Source organism: Brassica oleracea, chromosome C3, assembly GCF_000695525.1.
Source record: "Brassica oleracea var. oleracea cultivar TO1000 chromosome C3, BOL, whole genome shotgun sequence".
In the NCBI taxonomy this organism is placed as follows: domain Eukaryota; kingdom Viridiplantae; phylum Streptophyta; class Magnoliopsida; order Brassicales; family Brassicaceae; genus Brassica; species Brassica oleracea.
The window spans coordinates 6,690,883-6,713,411 of record NC_027750.1 but is presented as its reverse complement, the minus strand read 5'-3'; the positions used below and the strand labels follow the sequence as shown (position 1 = coordinate 6,713,411).

Genomic DNA, 22,529 nt, shown 5'->3' with positions numbered 1-22,529 from the left:
CGTTTATTTTATTATTTGCGTGGTCCCATTTGATATGATTTTGTTTAGGGCACAAAAGTTAATGTCTTATAAATATTCATTTCTCCGAGAATAGAAAAAGACAAATTATCCGCATATATACCATATGTACTCTCTGGTTTATCATATCACTGTCTGATCTTCTTTGTATTGTCGATTTTTGCTATCTTTCCAGAATCAGTTTTTTATGGTAACAATATTTTGATTTTTGTTACCACATGATTTATTGTGTGTGATTTTTAATATATCATGCTACTCTATCTGATAACATGCTAATACGAAAACTACATACAATAAAGCACATCACTTTTTAACCGAATTATGTAATAGTTTTTGCTGAAATAGATCAAAAATTTTTTTTGGGATTTAATGGTTTAATGGATCTATCTGAGTTAGAATAGTCGAATAAGCAATTTTCTTCTTTGGTCTCTCTATGACTGTTCTTGTTAGGCTAACCTCTTGTGGGGATGTATAGTTCTAGTCTTAGACGTTTTAAGTTGACGATTAGGTGGTTAAGTGGTTGATACTCAAATCTAGTTTAAATTTGGAGAAGGGTTTTTTTAAATAAATAGGTTAAGAGAAAGGACCCCTATATATTTTCATCAACTTATAAGAATGAATGATGTCATTTTATAAGGGGTTTCGAAGACTGAGAAGAAAATATTACTGGCTATGGTGAAAAAACATTTCCGTTTGTTACTCCTAAAATTATATTAATATAAGAAACCTCGTATCATTCCTAAATTTAAACAACTAAACAGCTCAAACAATTTATTTCATGTTAATATTCCCTTTATTTTCGTATAATTTCTAAATTAAACGATCACACGTTAATACAAATACCTATAGTTTAATGCGATAGTTTAATTATATTTACATTATGGTCCCATCAGGTAAGATGTTGTTTTAGGGTACAACCGATATATATTTTCCAATAGAAAATGTTTGGAAAAGAAAAAGACAAATTGTAACTAGAGTCTACGCCCTCTTCCACCGCCTTTAGAGTAGGTGAATAAGCAGTTTTCTTCTTTGGTCTATCTATGACTGTTCTTGTTAGGCTAACCTCTTGTGGGGATGTATAGTTCTAGTCTTAGACCTTTTAAGTTGACGATTAGGTGGTTAATTAAGTAGTTGATTTTTGGTTGTGGTTAAAATTTGGAGAAGGGTTTTTAAACAAATAGGTTAAGAGAAAGGACCCCTATGTATATTCATCAATTTATAAGAATGAATGATGTCATTTAAAAAAGGGTTTTGAAGACAGAAGAAAATATCACTCGCTATCTTGAGAAAACATTTTCTTTTGTACTCCTAAAATTATATGAATATAAGCAACCTCATATCATTCCTAAATTCAAACAACTAAACGGCTCAAACCATTTATTTTATGTTAATATTCCTTTTATTCCATATAATTCCTAAATTAAACGATAACATTGTTGATACAAATACATAAAACTATTAATGGTATTTGTATTACATCATGGTCGCATTCAATAAGATGTTGTTTATGGTACAACGGAGATATTATCTTTTCCAATACAAAAATATTTTTTTGGTCAAATCCAATAAAGAATTGCTCGGGGAAGTAAAAGACAAAGTATATCTAGAGTCTACACCATCTTTATCCCTATATATAATAATATGTATTCTTTGATCTTTCAGAGGAGTATCAAATATCTGATTATCATTATTTTTTTGAAAAGAATCAGTCTGAAACAGTTTATGTGTTATTGATGATTGTTACTTTATTTAAATAACATCATCGATTTTTTCACGACTATTTACATATATATTCGACTTCATCAAAGAAGTCCATCGTCCCGTCCCGTCACAAGGATTATGCTTTCCTTACCTACACGAGTATGCTCACGGACAGGTGACTGTCTGCCCAGGGACAACTGTAACACATGGCAACGAGTATAATAAAATGCTAGCTGATTGATATGGTCTTAGAGCGAATATATTTAGCATACTTATGTTTAATTATATATTTAAAGTACAAATTAATTAATAACGAGGAACTAGTTTGTATTTAAAAAAGCTACGTATTTGTATCTCTTGTGTCTTTCAGAAATCTATTTTAAAATTGTTAATATATATATATATATATATATTTGTGGGAAAATGAATTTATTTTTATATAACGATTTGAAATAATAAGATCCGGAAGTCTACCAAACGAAGTCGTTTTCAGTTAATACATCTTCTCTAAATCTTTGTTGTTTAGTAATTCGATACTTGTTATATAAGTCTTGTAAAGACCAAGAAACATACTAAGACCTTATTACTATTTCACGGATCCGAAAATGCAAAATCTTTTTTAATATTTTTTTTCGTAATAAACAAGCTCTGAAAAACAATTAGTTTGTTTTTAAAGAGATTATGGTGAAATCTTCTGGCACAATTCTTGAAATGAGGTTTTAGAATATTTGATATAATAAGATCCGGAAGTCTACCAAACAAGTCGTTTTCAGTTAATACATCTTTTCTAAATCTTTGTTGTTTAGTAATTCAATATTTTTTATATGTCTTGTAAAGACCAAGAAACATGCTAAAACCTTATTACTATTTCACGGATCCTAAAATGCAAAATCTTTTTTAATATTTGTTTTCCTAATAAACAAGCTCTGAAAAAAAACAATTAGTTTGCTTTTAAAGAGATTATGGTGAAATCTTCTGGCACAATTCTTGAAATATGATTGTTGATTTTTTCTGTAACTATGAATATTATTTTATTGTTTTCTGAATTCTTTGTTTGTAGTGTTGTCTGTTTGTGTATTGGTAGATGTCTGTTGTTGTTGGTTCCCAAAGAACTACTTATTTTTTTAGATAAACAATTTGTTTTGTTAGTCTTACGTATGTTTTGTCTGCTGTATCCTGTCAAAATAGAACCAAAAAAATTGCATACTCTGTAGTCAATGGTACAATGGTTTGTGACCGTTGGGAGAATAGAAGAATCAGATTACCAAAATGGGTCTATACAACTGTATGTATACGTTTAATCTGTGTTATGTATACATATTATTGGTCACATATATGAATAGATAGAGAAGACACTGAACACTTTTCAATTCTTGTTTTATTCATGTTACCTCTCGAATGCGTTTAATAAACATTTACACTCAACAATTATGAAAACGAATCCATGTTTAACAAACCCAAAGTCAATATGAATACATGAAGACACAAGGTTTTACATTATTTATCTCTTAAAACTACTAAAAATATTTGGTACATATTAGTCTCATGGATATTTGTCGGATTCTTAATTTTGGTATGACGAACAATATTTTAACTATTAGGATACACGAAAATATCTACAACTTTAAGTAATGTGTATAATCTATATAGCAGCAGCTACATTTTTTTTTTTTGAACTGTGCAGCAGCTACATGTGTTAAAGACCAGTGCTAAAGAAAACAAGAACATACGGTAATTTTTAAAACAACTGTATAACTATGATTAGGAATAGATACATTTTAGTCACGAATATAGCATTTAATCATTTCAAACATCAATTATACATTTGTTGACAAACAATATCAATTATATATTTGCTAATAGCCGGGACATAATGTAAAGATGATTTATAATTAGATTAAAAGTTTTTAAGATTGTTTTACGAATTTAAGATTTATAATTGGGTTAATCAATCAGTCAATCAATCAGCATTCCTATTACTTATCAAAAAAAAAAAAAAATCAGCATTCCTATTAAAAGTGCTATGTCAAATTATTGTCACTTTTTATGCTCTCTTACTTGTCTAGATCAAAATGTTTTATATTTCCTTTTTTTGGTAAACTTAAGCATAAAAAGTACTCACCAAGAAGGAAACTTAAGCATTCACCAAGAAGGAAATTTACCAGAAGGTCTTCTCTCCAATATACTTTCTAATTTGATCATGATATTTTTTCAAAAAGTCAAAAGAAAAGTGTCATTTATCGAAGATCGTTCCTAGATGTATTTTTTACACTTTATAACAGAAAAATAAAATAATTTTTTAAAATTTAAGATAGTTGTTCGTAAAAAAATACATCTAAGAATTACGATCTTCGATAAATAAAACAATTTTTTTGAACCATTTACTTAGGCCTGCGACTTTGCCTCGAACCGAACCAGCCGAACCGAACCGATATTTTTGGTTTTCAATTCGGTTATGTTTTCGAGTTCGGTTTGGTTCGGTATGATTTTAAAAAATAATTCAGTTTTCGATTCGGTTCGGTTTTTTTTTTTTATTTTTTTTTTGGGAAAAACCGAAAATAACCGAAATTAACCGTAAATAACCGAAAATCCAAACCAAAAATTCGAACCGAAAATAACCGAAAAAACCCGAAAATAACGGAATTTTACCGAAAAATCTGAACTTTTTTAAAAACCTATACCGAAATTAACCGAAAATAAAAAAATTCGGTTATTTTCGGAAATTTAGGTGAAAACTGAAAATAACCAAAAACCGAACCGAACCGAACCGAACCGAAATTTAATTCTGTTACTTTCGGAAATGGTTTTTAAAATTTCGGTTAACCGAAAACTGACGGTTCGGTTCGGTTTTGGAAAACTGAAGTCACAGGGCTACATTTACTTTCTAATAGGCCTGAGCATTTTAACCTGGACCCGAAAATCCGAACCGGAACCGACCAAAAAATACCCGACCCGGAAACCGAACCGAAAGTTTATAAGTACCTTTTGGGTCTAAATTTCTTTTACCCGAAAGAACCGGAACCGAAAGAAACCGACCCGAATAGACCCGGACCCGAAAGAACCGACCCGAATAGACTCGGCCCAATAAGAACCGATTTGTACCCGACTTAAAAATATGTATATTTAAAACTATGTTTTTTGTGTTCTGTTTTATATATATTATTTTATGATTTAGTTGAAATATCTTTTGTTAACAGCATTTGTTATTATTTTGTAATATTTTTAAGTAATATGAAGCTTAAAATATACAATTTAGAGTTTAAAAATATTTTATTTCAATTATTAATAGTTTCATTTAAGTTATTTTGTAAAATTTTAGATATATATGACAAATATCGACTAAATTTGATGGAGTTGGGTATGGTAGGTCATTTTCAGATCCTAAATACCCGAACCCGGCCCGGATCAGATATGGACCCAAAAAATTACGGGTATTTTATGGATATTTTAATTATAAACCTGATCCGAACCGACCCGGACCCGAGAAGAACCGACCCGAACCCGACCCGAAAATTTCAAAGTACCTATTGGGTCTAAATATTTTGGATCCGAAAGACCCATACCCGAAAGGTACCGGCCCGAACCCAATCCAAAGACCCGAATGCCCATGCCTACTTGCTAACAATGTTCCATGGTGGGACGGTTTATGCTGAATTAATTATGATCAACAAGAATACAATACTATAGATCCAAAGGATCCTGTCGAATACAGAGCCATTGTGTCATACCTCATGGCACCGTCCCTAGATAAAGTGTCGACAAAATTTGTAGGTTTTCGTTTTGGAGCTACTGGTTTTAGTTTCGGCTTCTTAATTAAGGCCAAGTGATATACGCTCTTGAACTCTTTTCTTCTGAGATTTTGCCTTTATAAAAAGAGCTTACTAATAAACAAACGACTTATTCCACACAAAACTGATTGCAAGATATTTCCATGATTGTATGTTACCCTCTTTTTAGTCTTTTGTTAATTTCCTCAAATGGAGAACTGACCCTCAGATTTACTTCATTTAGGAAATATAATTTGTGTTTGTGGAGCACGTACATGCAAAAGTACCAATTCCTTAGTAGTCTTACGTGTTGGCTAAGATTATGGGCTATGGATATAAATTCATCCAGTCCATAGTCGAATACCTATCAAGCATAAGTGTGGCGCCTAGCGGAGCGGCAGATAGATATTGATTCATAACATGGCACATTATGTACGTAAAAGTATGCATGCTTGACTAAGGTAAAAAAATGACATGAATAAGTCGGTACTTAACTTATTACATTTAATGTGTTGTCTTTTGTTCTCGTGTGGAAAGAACATCTCTTATGTTTGCCGAGCTGGTCCCGAAGATGATTATGGAGTCCCCTTTTTTTCCATAGAACTGGAGCTGTTTTTAGTCATGTGTATCTCGTTTACTTTATGTTCCCTAATTAAGTTGTCGAACGTCGGTAGATTAATATTGCATCGTTTGTTGATTGTTGTCTACTAACTCAAACTGGTAGTCTAGCTAATTGTTTTGGGCAAGACCTACTAGAAACTTTATTCACTCTAACTAGTCTTCTAGCTGATTGTTTTGGACAAGCCCTACTGGCAACTAGAGTTGCTCCCAAAACCATTGTTTGGTGTTCTAGATGAATATCGACCAACTATTAATATGTTATTGTCAAAATTTTGAGTAACATTCAAACTATATAATGTTTTCTCAGTAAGAAGTTCATTGTTTAGTCAAAAAAACATCCAAACTATATCAAGTGGATACTAAAATATTTTAACAATTAAATTTTTGGAGTATGATATTGTGAGTTCATCGACCGTCAGAGCAGAAAAGTAGTTTATTGGAGCAAAATACATTTTAAAGATTTCATCCCAATTGGGTTGTACCGACCCGCCTTGTACACGGTCAATGCGGGTCTTCGCGGTACAGGCCCACGCGGGATGCGGTTCCTAGAAGAGCTGCCCAATCCCGACCCGCGACTTGCACAAGCCTTGGCGGTACAGGCCCGCGGGACTCCGATCTTCATCAACACATGCACTACTGATGACAATTGGGATGTACCGACCCGCCTTTCCCGTCCCAGCATCTCTATCCTGAGCATAGCACCTGCAAGAAGAAGAGACCAATAGAGATAAGAACACAACATGTCTTATGAATCAGTTAAACACAATGATGCTCAGCCAAAGGATTGAGAATCATATCGAAAGCACACATAGAAACTCAATGTAACATAGAAACATAGAAAGAAAGAAATCTATGTAAGAACACAAGTATATACTAGTAACCTAGTTATTGTGTGATTAATATTATCATAGAAACTCAATGTAACATGTTAATATAGATCAGAATGAAAGTGTCCTTCATATGCTCATATCATTCTCCTCCTTTATCATAGAAACAACTTGCAACATGCATGTCAGTTCGCGTGAACATTGCATACCAAACACCAACATAAAAATAATGCATATTAGTATATGGAATCAATGTTTTACATAAGAGTCAGAACATTAAAACAAAACTGATTGAAACTGTTGTAGCTTTGTTTTCAAGAAACAACACGAGTACATAACATGAGTAACTTCAGTTCAGTGTTTTAATCTAAATGGGTTAGAATAAGTTGATCAGTTGAAGCTTATGTAATGGTGTAGTAATCTATGTATTTTGCATACAAACCATATTTGATTACATTAAGGAGTTTTAATGAAAAAACTTCTTTAAAACATGAGTGAACGATGGCAAATCCAAATAATCAAATCCAAGTAATGTAAATGAACACCAAAACAAAATCCAAGTAATGTTATTGAGTTCTTAGTCTTATGTTATTTAGTTATTAAGTAAGTTATAATGTTGTATCAAAACGTGTGTGTAATAAGTCGTGACTTTACATTGGAGAGTTGTGCTTCTTATTCCAAAAGTCACAATGTTTAGTCAAGTATTGTCAAACCTATATAAGGGTATGTGTGTTGTCTTAATAAAGTAATAATTGTCAGTATTACTTTGTTTTGTCTTTCTAGAAACAAAGCACGTAATATTGATTTGTGATATTGATAATCAGAAGGATCAGAGGACGCTCATCCCAGGTGCTTTAGCAACTCGACTGTTGAGATATTGATAATCTCTAACACCAACGATAAGCTCCAAGATTCAAGGGATTTGAAGCATAACGTTTGCGAACTTCCCCTGATGGTTTACATGTGATGCTGCAACTCCTAAAATCCTTTCCTACAAAAAAGGCATGACTTTGGGCAATCTCTACGCAAGGATTCATGGAGATAGAGCTTCTTTGAGTAGAGTGAACCTCAGACATACGTAGTTGAATGCATAATGATGGAGACAGATGGATCACCACAAGGTGCAAACAGAGCGAGCATGAACAACATCGAAACAGTCATCCAGATTCTTGGAGATAATTTGAAGCAGCTCTTCAGGGAGAAGAGACCATTCTGGTACGGATGATGGAGACAGAGACGTACGATGATCATACGATGATGGAGACAGAGACCAGTCTTTGCGGATCCCCGCACGTCCCGCGGGATACACCGAACTCATCCCACTTCTGACCCAATCCCGCACAAGCTTATCCCGCGAGGCCCGCTAAAAATTTGGGCCTGAATCTTAGTAATCAATCCCGCCCGCGGCAAGTTCAAATGGGCCGGGCCCACGGGCAGGTTCAAATTTTGCCATCTCTAATTCTTCTTAACCACTTTTTAGTTTTTACACCTATAAATACACGAGAACAACTACATTACTTTAGTCCACACAAAGAAAATCCACATAAATACACGAGAACAACTATTATTTTGGAAGAATATTTTGAACAATAATCTCTATTTTATTTTGTTTAATTTCATCATGAATGAGTAGTTTTTTTGTTGAAAATAAAAATTTATAAAGAGGGTTTTTCTTTTGAAAATCTGATAGATAGATTTTGACTCATATAATGACAAATTATGTACATAAAAATAATCATATTTTCATTACGTTCTTAATGAATACTACTAAACAGACCATCTACCTCTAATCTAGGAAAATCACCGCTTGGACATCATATCGTTATTTGACCTGAACTGAATATGTGGATCGATTAGTATGAACATATCGAACATGAATGCAACCAATTGTAGATTTTTAGTTCTAAGATGAAAAATTTTGTGTGCTGCATCCAGTGCCATGCCTATGATATTAGGGGCCTAAGGCAAAAAATTGGTTCGTTTTATTCTGAATAATAATAGTAGTAAAAATAGTTGCTTATAGTATAGGTCATATAGAAAATTTGGTCTATGTATATAAATATCTTATTTCTAGTTTTGAAGTTTTTTTCACGAAAAGTATAACAAATAATGGAAACTTATAAAGAAAATGTTATAAATATAAATGATATAGAGAAGAGACTTCTAACAATTAAAGAAGAAAAAAAGAATAATAAAGGAATTTAACGCTTATAATTAGAAAATAGAGATGTATCTGTTAGGAATTTAGGACATTAAAACCATTAGATTATCATTTACATGTTTACAGAGTTATTTTCTGAATCTGGGGCTCTCAAATCTAATAATCTAAGAGGGGACCTCAGGCCAATGCCTCAAAACTTATAACATAAGCACGGCTCTGGCTGCATCTAGCTTTTTTTAGTATCTAAAAATAATATAAATCATCAACCCCAAAATTTCAATAATATCCAATGTTTTAAATATGAGGTTTACGTCATTTCAGATTGTTTTCACCACTTGAAACAATTTTATTTAATTTAATTTCAATATAAGAATCACTATGTAATTATTCTCCGTGGATCCAATCAAAATGTACTATGTTGATGTTCATTTGTAACTTATTTGGGGTAGAATAAATCTCATACCACTCAATTGCAAGGGCTACTTCATCGGTGGAAGGCTCGATTTTGAATAAAAAATGTTGGTACTAGTAGAAGTGAAAGTTAACTACCACTTCAACCAGCATTTGCTGAGAAGGCATGAAGAGCAAGTTATTTTTGTTGCAAAAATAAATGTCATGATCACGAATTCGAGAAAGGCTATGTAATGATCCTATAAAATGGCAAACATAAGTAATATGCTCAGTATGAAACGTTGAATTGAATCATCATGCTCAGTTCTTTCGTAATTGCCTTCATAGACTCAAAAAGTTTAAATTAAATCATCATGCTTCATCATTTGGTCTTGTATGTCTCAAATAGTCTCTTTTATTAGGAATAATGATCTATGTAAACTAGGAGATTGAGTGTCTAGGTCTGGGAATACTACACACTTACACATATCCTTTATCTCCCCCAACCTTCTCTCCACAAATTCTGCACAATCTAGTAATTTCTTCCTTCGAAATCTCCAAATCCAACTATAAGAACATTATGCACTTTCGGGTTACATGGATATGTGGTAAGGTCATGTTGATAAATCCTCTACAAAATAGACATATTATTAGATTCAACTTGAACCAAAAATCAATAATAAAACAAGCTTGAAATTTAACATACGCTTCTAGTATAATTATAGCATGTATGTCGTTATTGATTTGTATGAGATCAACAACATTTTGTTAACTAACTATCTCTTCATGTTCATCATCATCAATGTTTATCAAAATGAGTAAATCATCTACCATATGGTAATTAATCAACCAAAAACATAAACCATAGTTAATCATAATTATTTATATGTAATATCATTACATAGCTAGGAAAAATAAAGAATATAATTTACTTACACGTGGATGATTGCATTTTTTTAACCCCAATTGTCGATCATAACTACCGCATTAACTTTCTACGCAAACACCAGGTGATTTCATGAAACTGAAAGCGCTTTTGAGGTTGATGATGCCTTCATTTGCATCAAATTTGACATGGTTGACTATGTGATGAATAAACAAGTCTAGTTGTTGTTGCATGACTGACACCGATGTTCAATAACGTTTGAACCGCTCTCTCTCTCTCTCTCTCTATCGCTACTGCCAACAAGTTGATGCATAAATGAACATGTAAAATAGATTAGTCATCAAATCCCAATGCAAAAATGAAAATATATTAAACTACAAAAATAATTGCAAAGTTTAATGAAATTTAGTCTATTTATTTTTTATAAAACGATATTAACCTTTAAATATATAATGATTCACTAGGCGGGTTTGGTTATTTGTTCATTCTTCATTAAACCATTTATCTTTTCTTTTATTTCCTTTCAATTTCCCTTTATTTTGTTGATAGCTAAGTTTGAAAACGAGTTTGATTATAAGCCGAAGCTAATGGAAACTATACATCAAACCTTAAAAAAAGTCTTATGTTAAAATTTTAAATTGTGGCAATGCTTTTGATGGTATAAGATAAATGATTTCATATGTGAAGTACATCTAGTATGCTGAATTTGAAATAAGTATCATGCACAATAAGTGTGTTTATTTTATTACAAACTATCTATGTGATCTAAATGTTTGAATTAAGAAACACACAATAAAATACTAATACATATTTTAGAAAAATATTTTACAAATTGTGTGGATTAAATTATCTCTAGTAAATAATTTAATAAATTAACTATTATCATTTTAAAATTAATGTTCACATTTAAACTGAAAGTGTTTTTGATGTTGTTAATGCCTTTGTTTGCATCAAATATCACATTGTCCCGACTGCACAACTCTTGTGGTTGTTGCATGCATGCAAACATCTATGTTCAATAGTGCTTAAACCATTCTCAATATTGCTATTTTCTAACGAGTTGTTGCATAGTGAAAATGTGAAACAAGCACCAAATTTCAATGTATATGATTATACATATCAAAAGCTACAAAATTAATCTCAAAGTCAATTTCATCTCATCCATTTTATATATAACCAGTGATGTATTTGGTCTTAGTTTCGTTGAATAAATTGCAACTAATTCAACTATTTCATAGTTTGCTATTGTCACTATTCTTACATATTAGTTATCAAATGAGAAATAACAAAGCGTTAGGGATATTTTAGTAGTGCATCTCAACTCTCGTCTTTAATTCATTATTTGTTGAAAAGACATTGAGAACTAGGACATTGTGGTTCGACGATGTGCCTGTGCCACATTTTTTAATGAAGTTGGTGAATCATATCTTACAAAATTATTAATTATTTCAAATTATTTTACTATCGGCTGCAATTGTTGAGTTTGTTTTAACAAAATTCAGTCGAGGGGATTTAACAATCTGAATCAATTGCTTTTTTATGTCACTGAAACACTGCTAAAACTCAAATTTGTAAAACACATAGTAGTTAATAATATAATCAGCAACATAAATTCAGTCTACTTTATCTACATTCAACACCAGAACAAGTAATATTACTAGTCTCATCTCATCTTTTATTCAATACCTCTTGTGAGACATGAGACTCCTCCTGCCTTTTGACTGGTAAATCATCTCCTATAAGCATGTTGTCATTATCATCCCCTTCATCGACATTTTCTTGTACAACCATCTGAGGAATATTAGAATCTGCCAAAACCTGGCTACTAGTATCATGTTTCTCCAATTCCATCTCTTCATTATTATAGTCCCCAAAAGTACTTTACAACTTACAACTTCATTAGATTCAACTAATGTGGAATCTTCCTCTATTGTGAAACCTTGTTATAATATTCTACTTAATTTACGTGAAACTCAGTTATAATATGTTCGGTTCGACAGATGCGAAAGTGGAGCTATGGAAAATTCCATTTCGTTACCAAAAAACATATTCATAATTGATTCGCCGTCGCTGGAGAAAAACTTTGTAAAGCTATTTATTAATGAGATCATTTATTAAATTTGTAGAATAATAAGAGAAAGAAAAGGTGATTTTGATTAGTTGGTGAATTTATGTTTTTTTTTTTTGGATATTGGATGCAATTTATGTTTATTAGTTCTCTTGTAAACACTGTCTTCAAAACTTAAATGCGCCGTGAAAACTTCTTATGATAAAGACGGTTTTGACTTTTGACTTCTTAACTCCGTAGACAAAAACGTTAGAGCTGATGTCGTGAAATGGTGTCGTTCCGAATAAAAAACAGAACTGAAGCTCCTCAGTCTCCCCACTCTCTCTATCATCCAAAAATGAATTGTTCGGCTTTGGTCATTTTATAACTTCACATGAAACATAGTTGTACGGCTGCGGTTATCGAGACTAGGATGCAAGAATCGACCATTCTTTTTAAACTGTTGAATTAATCCATAAGTTTTGATTATGAATCTAGTAAAACAATTTTGACAATTTTTTAATGAAGCAAGACAATATCTATTTCAAATAATTTGTAAAGAACTATGTTAGCTTGTAAGTATGATCAGCTGATTATTCATGGGTCTTGAGTTAAAATAACTCCATCTATAAAATAACTCCACAGAACATAACTCAAACTTTTATTTCTCTCTTCCATTTACGACATGTCTACAAGAGATGGACTACGTGATGATGAGGACAAAAGAAAGAAGCCATTTACGGTATGTTATCAAACTAAAAGCACAAAGATTTGGGGTTTGTAACTTGTATTTGTATTCAAAAGACTAACTATGTCTTCTACATTAAAACATGCTCAAGAGAAAGGCAAATGTATCATGACTAATGAAGAAGAATCAGAGATAGAGATGGAGTAAGAATAAATAACTAGTTTTTAACTAGTTTAATGTATTATATACATAATTATAGTGTATATAGACAATCTAATATGGTTATTTTTTTTAAATAAACATATGTAACTTCCTAAGTTTGTATAAATCCAAAATAACCAAAACATAAGCAAAATACTAGTGCTGGGCATTCGGGTTTTCGGTTCGGGTCGGTTCGGTTTATTCGGTTTTCGGGTTATTCGGATTGGGATATTTAGGAACCGTTTAGGAACCGGACATTTTTCGGTTCGGTTCGGATAGTGTCGGGTTCGGGTCGGGTTTCTATTTTTTTTATAAAACCCGAAATGGAACCGTATTACAAATAATTTGGGTATGGTTCGGGTTTAAAGCCCAAAAAACCGAAAAACCCCCGAAAACCCGATCTAAACCCGGAAAAAACCGAAAACATGTCCGGGTTATTCGGGTAGTTCGGATTTTTGTAGATATTTTTTATTTATAAATTATATTTTATATATATTAAAATTAAAAATAATATTTTTTTTAATATATTCAAAATATTCGGGTACCCGTTCGGTTCTCGGTTCGGTCCCGGTTCGGTTTTGGTTTTTTGGATTTAGAAATATAGGAACCGTTCGGGTTTTTGTAATTTTCGGTCCGGTTTCGGTCCCGGTTTTTTCGGTTCGGTTCCGGTTCGGTTTTCGGGTTTCGGATAATATGCCCATGACTACAAAATACAATTAAAGTGTAGTCAGATTTAGACTTAAGTTTTTTGTTTTGGCTTTTTATTCATGTACAAACCCAAAATAAGCAAAACATAAGCAAAATACAATAAACTCAAAGGATGAGTGCACAAAAAAAAATACACAAATAATGAAATTGAATCAAATATCAGATCCTTATATATATATATATATTTCAAAAACTTCAAGTTACATCTGATTCATCTGATTAATTGCATTATGGCGTCAATTTAAAATACTAATCAACAACTTTTTGTGCTTGTCTTTTTTTTTTTCTTATAAAACCATATGTTGGGTTATTGTTTTGGCAAGGGTCATACAAGATCTTTACAACATAAATCTATCACATCCAAGTCAAGTCAAAGATTTTCTGGTGAACAATGTTCCTTCCAAAGAAGATGATGGAATCTAAAATGTAAAAAGGCCTTTACTTATGCATCAAGTAAAGGAATATGCAGTTCGAGGCAATGTTCCCCAAATACATTTGATAATGATGTTTCCCATTGCTCTAGTTGAAAATTTTGAGCTAATGTGACTATGCTTCAAGTTTTGTTATTTTTGAAATTATAAAGAATGTTAATTATAAATTAAACTACATTTATGCAGATTCATTATGAAATCGCTGTTGAGTTCGAGTATCTTAAGGAGGTAAAGAATGACGAGCGCAAAGCAATTGTGGCACAACAACCTGCTATACGGATATCACGAATCATTGGTCTATAATTCAGTAAAACTGGTAGTGTAAGTTTAATTATTTATAAGTCTATAAACATCAAATATCATACAATAGTACTTTTGTTTTGCATAGAGTAAACCTTTTCAAAATTCATACCAGATTGATAGATCACCAACTGGACACCTTCATGTTAATTTTTACCAAGTTTTCGTTGTAGCTATTGATCTGACGAGTATAGCTAGACAGTGATGTGCATAGTATTTTGGAGATTAAGACAAACATCTTAAAATTTTACTATAAATGTTTATGAAAATATAATTAATATACTAACAAAAATATATCTAACTTTATATATATATATATATTAATTTTAGCCAAAAATAAAACTGTTATACTAAAAAAATTAACATAGAATTATATAGGTGGGATTGTGAACATCTTTACCATTAATATATGTTAATTTAAATATATATATATATATATATATATATATATTTACAATGTAGATGTAAAGTAATAGTGATAAACGATATAACAAACGTAAAAATACAATATTAACCAAAGATATATGATAAAAGTATATTTTACAAAGTTTCCTTAAAAAGCCTCTGGAACTTTCAAAATATGAATAACATGTCTAAGATTTTGTAGTACGGACAAAATAGTACTCATAGAATCCAGAAACAAGCTAGAAAGACTAAGAGCACCCCTGATGGGGTTCTAGCCAAAATGTTCTTTAAAATACATATTATGTATGAGTATATTTATATTAGTATTTAATTGCAGATTTTTAAAAAATACGGGAAGCTCAGCCGAAAATATTTCTATTGGGGGTGCTCTAAAGCTTTTGGAATATGAATAAAACAAGTTTTAGTATGTTAAGGTGACAACTCAATACTTACACATCAACAAACTCATTAAAACTGAACCAAATTTGATAGAGACAATTAGAATACAAGTTCATGATATCATCAAACATAATGAATATAACTCAATCGTTTTTATTATTCCCCCAAGGAGCACAAATCTTTTCCAGCCCCTTTCCAAGAGAGCATCCGAATCCAGCTCTCTCCTTCTCCGGTGAGACAGACCGGGAACGCTTAGGAGAATCAGAACCGTCAGTCTCCTTCTTCTTGGAATGGATGGTGTCGATGACAGCCTCTATCTCTTCCTTGGCTCTCTCGAAAACATTGGGAGCCTTCACTTCATCTACATGTGTGTTCTCATCGATATCATCACTCCTTCCATGAGTTTCTTTGTGATGATGAGGTTTCTCCTTGGAATGGAACAGAGATTTTATTTCCTCCTTGGCCTTTCTCATCATATTCGGTTTCTTATTCTCATCTTCTGTTTAAACCATGTGAAACAAAACAAGAATCAAGAACAAAGACACAAAACTCATAAACTATACAAACGTTGGTGTTATTGATTTTATGCAATGATGCGGATTTGAATTCCATTTGATCAGATTCGTCCCTGAAAAAAAAACAGGAGTTATAACACGTGAGCAAACTTCTTGTACACGCTAACTGATGCTAACGTAAGCAATTGATAATCAACATGATTATTGAATCCTCGAAAGAAAACAAACTTGGAACTCTTGCGTTGATGAATAGCCCCAACAACAGCATCGAACTCCTCTTTGGCCCGTTCAAACATGTTTGGCGCTTTGACTTTGCTCTCATCAATCTCACCACGATTAACCTTCGTGTCACCTAACACCATAGAAAAATCTGTAATAAGTAAATTGGCTTGTAAGAATTACAAAACAAAATTATACAATCATAGATAGAGTCAAAAACGAAGAAGGAGATTTCATCGTATCGATTTGATGAGAGAGGAAGAATAAATCAACTAATGAGCGAGATTCATCGCGACTGTGAAAGAACATAAACCCTCGAGAAGAATTTACCAGTCATCTTCTTGTTTGTATGACGAGAAAATGGGAGGATTTAGGATTTTCTAAGGGTTTTTCTGGGAAAATCTGTCTAAGGAATTTGTATGATCTCTCCAACATGGAATTGGTGTCTTCTTATTTGAAAACAACAACCTGTAATGAAAGAGCCAGACTGTATTACCAAATATTGGGTCCCACACTTAATAATGTTTTTAATGCTAATTAATCCCTCATTTCTTAATTTGCAACGCCACATAACCACCTTGTTATGGGCCTCCCATATTATTTGTACCACGGACACTCGCCGAGTTACAAATGGTGTTGGGGATTAGCATTTTTGGGAATGGGATCAGCACCTTTAGAAGCAGAACGAAAAGCTTTGTTAATGGTTTATTCCAAATGTAATGCTTATGGTTTGTCTATCAATTCATTTATTTTCTATTATCTGAGCACTCCCTTGATTATTTTGGGTATATAACCATTAAAAGTTCATATAGTTTAATTTTGTAGTTTAACGGTTATCATTATAAAACCTTTTATTTACTTTGTAACATCCGATTTTATGACGTCAAAAAAAAAAATCCGATTTTATAAAATCTTGTTAAACCAATTACAGTATAATAGAATCACACATATTTTTTCTCAACGGTAGAATCAAATCACATAGAAATATTGAATATATTCTGTTCAAAAAAAAATTGAATATATTGTCAAAATACTTGCATGTTATTGTTTGATTATTTGCTCCTGGAAACCAGTTATTGTTATTATTTCAATCGACCACTGTACAATTATTTAAATCTCCTCGTACGACTTAGAATTTAGACCAGGAAAGTCAAAATACGGAGGAAACATACGAATCACGTGCGTATTACGGTGAACTTTTGACTCATTAGATATTTAGAAGGTCGACAAAAAGAAAGAAAGATATTTAGCAGGATTGGAAGACACGTGACAAACGACCTTTACCGCTCACCCAACGAGCACGCGTAGCTCTCACGCTTGGTCACCCATTTCTCCCTCGCAGCCAATCCCAAATTAATTATTTTTCTTTTAGCTTTTTAAAAATGTTTTTTTTTCACTCCACGCGTGATTGTACGTTCAAATACCAAACTAAACCGGAAATAAACCAAATAACCGATATGCATCACTCGTAATTAATACTAGTTAATAATTCGAAATTAGAATTAGTGAGATCCTATATCTACGAATTGGTAACATAACGTATGGTTCGAAAAACAAAACAAAAAATGATTATTGAGAGTTTTTAAATGGAGAATCATTAACCGGGTTTACGGTTATATCGAACCGGGATATTTGGAATCGTGTAGAGCTGAGAATACACTTACCCGCAAGGAAAAGAGAAAAGAAAAGACCCAAACTTTGAGAAACGACACCTTTCTTCTTCATTCATTCATCAAAGCTTCCTTTTTATCCATTGCGCGTGAAGAAAGAGAGAGATAAAGCAAAGGAGACAATCTACATTCCTTTTGTTGTTCCCCAGATCACGAGAAGGTGACTATTGGGTTCCTCTGTTTTCCCCTGTTTCAACCCTAATTCCCCAGAAAAGTCGATCTTTCCTTGCTTCTTTCCCTGAGATAATTCTGGGTTTGCGGCTCTGACTCCGTTGGATTAAAGGGTTTTCTTCAAAGACGCATTTTGGTTTCGATAGAGGATAAAAGTTTCCTCTTTTGAGTCGGCTTTGGGGTTGATGGAGGCTCGTGTGGGGAACAAGTTTCGGCTCGGACGCAAAATCGGGAGCGGTTCTTTTGGAGAGATCCATCTCGGTTCGTCTTTTACTCCCAAGTCATTCCGTTCACATCATGTTCTTGATATTTTCTCAATCCCTTTTCTTGTATTTAGGTACTCATCTTCAAACGAATGAAGAAGTCGCCATCAAGCTTGTGAGTTCTTGCTGCTTATATTTATTTTTGTATCTTGTTAGTATCATGTGAAGGTTTTAATTGCAGATAGAGACAACGTTTGTTCTTTACTATAAAAGACAACATTGGCTAGAGCTTAAATAGTACATTTTAATAAGTTACTTGAATTAGATCAACATTGAAGATAATGTGGTACAATGTATATGTTGTTTACTATATAGATGACATTGGCTAGAGCTTTAAAAACATTTACTAGAGTTACTTGAATTAGATCAATATTGAAGATAATGTGGGACAGACAATAGTCTGATTTTAACTTATTTTTCACAGTTTCTTTCACATCTATGGACAATGTGTATGTCAATTTAGTATGATTTTCTTACTTTTCCGGGTTTATTTGTTACTTCTTGTAGCCTTTTGATGAAATACTCAGCGTGTTGCCTTTATTTGTTTTTGCAGGAAAATGCCAAGACAAAACATCCACAGCTGCTCTATGAATCCAAGTTATACAGACTTCTACAGGGAGGAAGTAAAATGCTCATCTCTTGATTCTCTGTTTTTTTTATTTTTGTAACTATGTCCTTAGTCTCTAATGAACCTTTGATTATGGCAGCTGGTGTTCCAAATGTCAAGTGGTTTGGTGTTGAAGGCGACTACAATGTTCTGGTCATGGATTTGCTTGGACCTAGTCTTGAAGACTTGTTCAATTTCTGTAGCAGGAAACTTTCTCTCAAGTCCGTCCTCATGCTTGCTGATCAAATGGTACATCTCTCTCGCTTATCCTTTATTTTTTTTTCCTTTAGAGACTAGTTTACTGATTTTGACTCTTTTACTGTATTCAGATAAACCGTGTTGAGTATTTCCATTCGAAATCTTTCCTTCACCGAGATCTCAAGCCTGACAACTTCCTCATGGGGTTAGGAAGACGCGCCAACCAGGTTTCCTTCTCACCTATATGTTTGTTTCTGTTCTCACTTTACTTTTGAAGTTATTATCTCGGAAGTGACTCCTTTTTTAACTTTCTGTCTAAAGGTATACATCATCGACTTTGGTCTTGCTAAGAAGTACAGGGATAACACTACTCATCAGCACATTCCTTACAGGTGGGCAGTACTTGCCCCAAAGGATCTTAGAGAGAAGGTGACTATTGGGTTCCTCTGTTTTCCCCTGTTTCAACCCTAATTCCCCAGAAAAGTCGATCTTTCCTTGCTTCTTTCCCTGAGATAATTCTGGGTTTGCGGCTCTGACTCCGTTGGATTAAAGGGTTTTCTTCAAAGACGCATTTTGGTTTCGATAGAGGATAAAAGTTTCCTCTTTTAAGTCGGCTTTGGAGTTGATGGAGGCTCGTGTGGGGAACAAGTTTCGGCTCGGACGCAAAATCGGGAGCGGTTCTTTTGGAGAGATCCATCTCGGTTCGTCTTTTACTCCCAAGTCATTCCGTTCACATCATGTTCTTGATATTTTCTCAATCCCTTTTCTTGTATTTAGGTACTCATCTTCAAACGAATGAAGAAGTCGCCATCAAGCTTGTGAGTTCTTGCTGCTTATATTTATTTTTGTATCTTGTTAGTATCATGTGAAGGTTTTAATTGCAGATAGAGACAACGTTTGTTCTTTACTATAAAAGACAACATTGGCTAGAGCTTAAATAGTACATTTTAATAAGTTACTTGAATTAGATCAACATTGAAGATAATGTGGTACAATGTATATGTTGTTTACTATATAGATGACATTGGCTAGAGCTTTAAAAACATTTACTAGAGTTACTTGAATTAGATCAATATTGAAGATAATGTGGGACAGACAATAGTCTGATTTTAACTTATTTTTCACAGTTTCTTTCACATCTATGGACAATGTGTATGTCAATTTAGTATGATTTTCTTACTTTTCCGGGTTTATTTGTTACTTCTTGTAGCCTTTTGATGAAATACTCAGCGTGTTGCCTTTATTTGTTTTTGCAGGAAAATGCCAAGACAAAACATCCACAGCTGCTCTATGAATCCAAGTTATACAGACTTCTACAGGGAGGAAGTAAAATGCTCATCTCTTGATTCTCTGTTTTTTTTATTTTTGTAACTATGTCCTTAGTCTCTAATGAACCTTTGATTATGGCAGCTGGTGTTCCAAATGTCAAGTGGTTTGGTGTTGAAGGCGACTACAATGTTCTGGTCATGGATTTGCTTGGACCTAGTCTTGAAGACTTGTTCAATTTCTGTAGCAGGAAACTTTCTCTCAAGTCCGTCCTCATGCTTGCTGATCAAATGGTACATCTCTCTCGCTTATCCTTTATTTTTTTTTCCTTTAGAGACTAGTTTACTGATTTTGACTCTTTTACTGTATTCAGATAAACCGTGTTGAGTATTTCCATTCGAAATCTTTCCTTCACCGAGATCTCAAGCCTGACAACTTCCTCATGGGGTTAGGAAGACGCGCCAACCAGGTTTCCTTCTCACCTATATGTTTGTTTCTGTTCTCACTTTACTTTTGAAGTTATTATCTCGGAAGTGACTCCTTTTTTAACTTTCTGTCTAAAGGTATACATCATCGACTTTGGTCTTGCTAAGAAGTACAGGGATAACACTACTCATCAGCACATTCCTTACAGGTGGGATGATTGGATTGTAATCAGTCTACGTTTCTTCTTCCTACGCACAACTCTAAACTCAGTTCTCGTTTTCTATCTTGTAGAGAAAACAAGAATCTCACTGGAACTGCAAGATATGCTAGTATGAACACTCACTTAGGAATTGGTAAGCTTTGACTATAAAACTGCTCTAGATTCTTGGTGTTTTTATATTAATACCTTTTATACTATCATACAGAACAAAGCAGAAGGGATGATCTGGAATCTCTTGGTTACATTCTCATGTATTTCCTTAAAGGAAGGTGAGTACTATTTACATGCCTCGTTTGTCTCACTTCCTTCTTCACATTTACTTATTATAAATCTCTTTTCTCAGTCTTCCATGGCAAGGACTTAAAGCTGGAACCAAGAAACAAAAATATGAGAGAATCAGCGAAAAGAAAGTCTCTACATCCATTGAGGTAAACTCTCTCAACCACAAAAGTTTGATCCTTAACTTCTTCTTCATTAACACAAACTTGTTTCATCTTCCTTCAGTCCCTATGCCGTGGCTACCCATCTGAATTCGCATCTTACTTCCATTACTGCCGCTCCCTCCGGTTTGATGATAAACCAGATTACGGTTACCTCAAAAGAATATTCAGAGATCTCTTCATCCGCGAAGGTTCTTGATAGCTTTTTTCTTCTTCCTTCTTTCCTCAAAAGATACACACTTTCTTACATGTTCTGTATCGCAGGGTTTCAATTCGATTATGTGTTTGACTGGACCATACTGAAGTACCAACAGTCACAGCTAACAGCTCCTCCAACACGTGGCCCTGCGGCTGGAACCAGTTCGGGTTTGCCTCCAGGATTGACCAGCATGGACAGATACGGAGGTGAATATTTTCAAAAACAGAGGACCACTCTTTAGTTCAATGAGATGTCTAACGCTTTGATTGTTTATTGAAGGGGAGGAAGATGGAGGGAGACCACCGATGGATTCATCAAGAAGGAGAACATCAGGAGCTCTCGAGAACTCATCAGCTACTGTTAGAGCTCCAATGGTATCAAACACTTCTATGTTTTCTTGTTTTTCTCAAAGGAGAGTAAAAAAGCTTATAGACTTTTTTTTTTATATTGTTGACAGATGCCAAGCTCGTCGCTGTTCGGACAATCAGCAGGATCATCGAGGAGAGTAACGTCTGAGGAGCTGCAGAGAAGCCGTACGGGCAGTGGATTGAGAAACTCTGCGATGGTTTCAACGTCGGAGAGGAAGAGATCTTCTTCCACTAGGAAACAGTATGATTCTGCTATTAAAGGCATTGAGACTCTCCATGTCTCTGACGAAAGGTATCACCACCATTGATCTATCGGTTAGAAAGAGAAAAAAAAAACATGTCATATTTGTATTAATCATATAAAGCTTCGACTCTCTATATTAGAGAAACCAGTAAATTTGCTGATTTTTTTTTTTG

General features: G+C 33.4%; 2 protein-coding genes across 4 annotated transcripts; one reads left to right on the top strand and one right to left on the bottom strand.

The window, feature by feature from the left end:
- Nucleotides 1-15,675: 15,675 nt before the first annotated feature.
- LOC106333217 lies at nucleotides 15,676-16,695 on the bottom strand. The gene is made up of 4 exons (XM_013771687.1): nucleotides 16,615-16,695; nucleotides 16,294-16,417; nucleotides 16,143-16,178; nucleotides 15,676-16,054 (listed from the first exon to the last, which is right to left on the bottom strand). The coding sequence occupies exons 1-4, from the start codon at nucleotides 16,619-16,621 to the stop codon at nucleotides 15,694-15,696; spliced, it is 528 nt and encodes a 175-aa protein (XP_013627141.1). The 5' UTR covers nucleotides 16,622-16,695; the 3' UTR covers nucleotides 15,676-15,693.
- Nucleotides 16,696-17,958: 1,263 nt separating this feature from the next.
- LOC106328061 (casein kinase I isoform delta-like) lies at nucleotides 17,959-22,441 on the top strand. Of its 3 annotated transcripts, none has more exons than XM_013766415.1 (14): nucleotides 17,959-18,114; nucleotides 19,623-19,894; nucleotides 19,971-20,011; nucleotides 20,450-20,519; nucleotides 20,604-20,752; nucleotides 20,833-20,928; nucleotides 21,023-21,093; nucleotides 21,177-21,238; nucleotides 21,311-21,374; nucleotides 21,449-21,533; nucleotides 21,610-21,736; nucleotides 21,810-21,950; nucleotides 22,024-22,118; nucleotides 22,202-22,441. In XM_013766415.1, the coding sequence occupies exons 2-14, from the start codon at nucleotides 19,819-19,821 to the stop codon at nucleotides 22,418-22,420; spliced, it is 1,296 nt and encodes a 431-aa protein (XP_013621869.1). In that variant the 5' UTR covers nucleotides 17,959-18,114; nucleotides 19,623-19,818; the 3' UTR covers nucleotides 22,421-22,441. The 3 variants fall into 3 exon arrangements, with proteins under 3 accessions (XP_013621869.1, XP_013621870.1, XP_013621871.1); XM_013766417.1 differs by having other exon boundaries at nucleotides 17,960-18,114; nucleotides 22,027-22,118; XM_013766416.1 differs by lacking the exons at nucleotides 19,623-19,894; nucleotides 19,971-20,011; nucleotides 20,450-20,519; ... (1 more) ...; nucleotides 20,833-20,928; nucleotides 21,023-21,093 and adding exons at nucleotides 18,463-18,503; nucleotides 18,942-19,011; nucleotides 19,096-19,244; nucleotides 19,325-19,420; nucleotides 19,515-19,585 and having other exon boundaries at nucleotides 17,959-18,386.
- Nucleotides 22,442-22,529: the final 88 nt, after the last annotated feature.

Excerpts from the sequence above, each read along its gene's own strand:
- LOC106328061 (XM_013766415.1), top strand. The coding sequence starts at position 19,819 with ATGGAGGCTCGTGTGGGGAACAAGTTTCGGCTCGGACGCAAAATCGGG. Across the intron at positions 20,929-21,022 it reads TAGGAAGACGCGCCAACCAG|GTATACATCATCGACTTTGG; the intron begins GTTTCCTTCTCA and ends TTCTGTCTAAAG. Across the intron at positions 21,737-21,809 it reads AGATCTCTTCATCCGCGAAG|GGTTTCAATTCGATTATGTG; the intron begins GTTCTTGATAGC and ends TCTGTATCGCAG.
- LOC106333217 (XM_013771687.1), bottom strand. Across the intron at positions 16,179-16,293 it reads CATCAACGCAAGAGTTCCAA|GGACGAATCTGATCAAATGG; the intron begins GTTTGTTTTCTT and ends TTTTTTTTTCAG. Across the intron at positions 16,055-16,142 it reads ATGGAATTCAAATCCGCATC|AACAGAAGATGAGAATAAGA; the intron begins ATTGCATAAAAT and ends TCACATGGTTTA.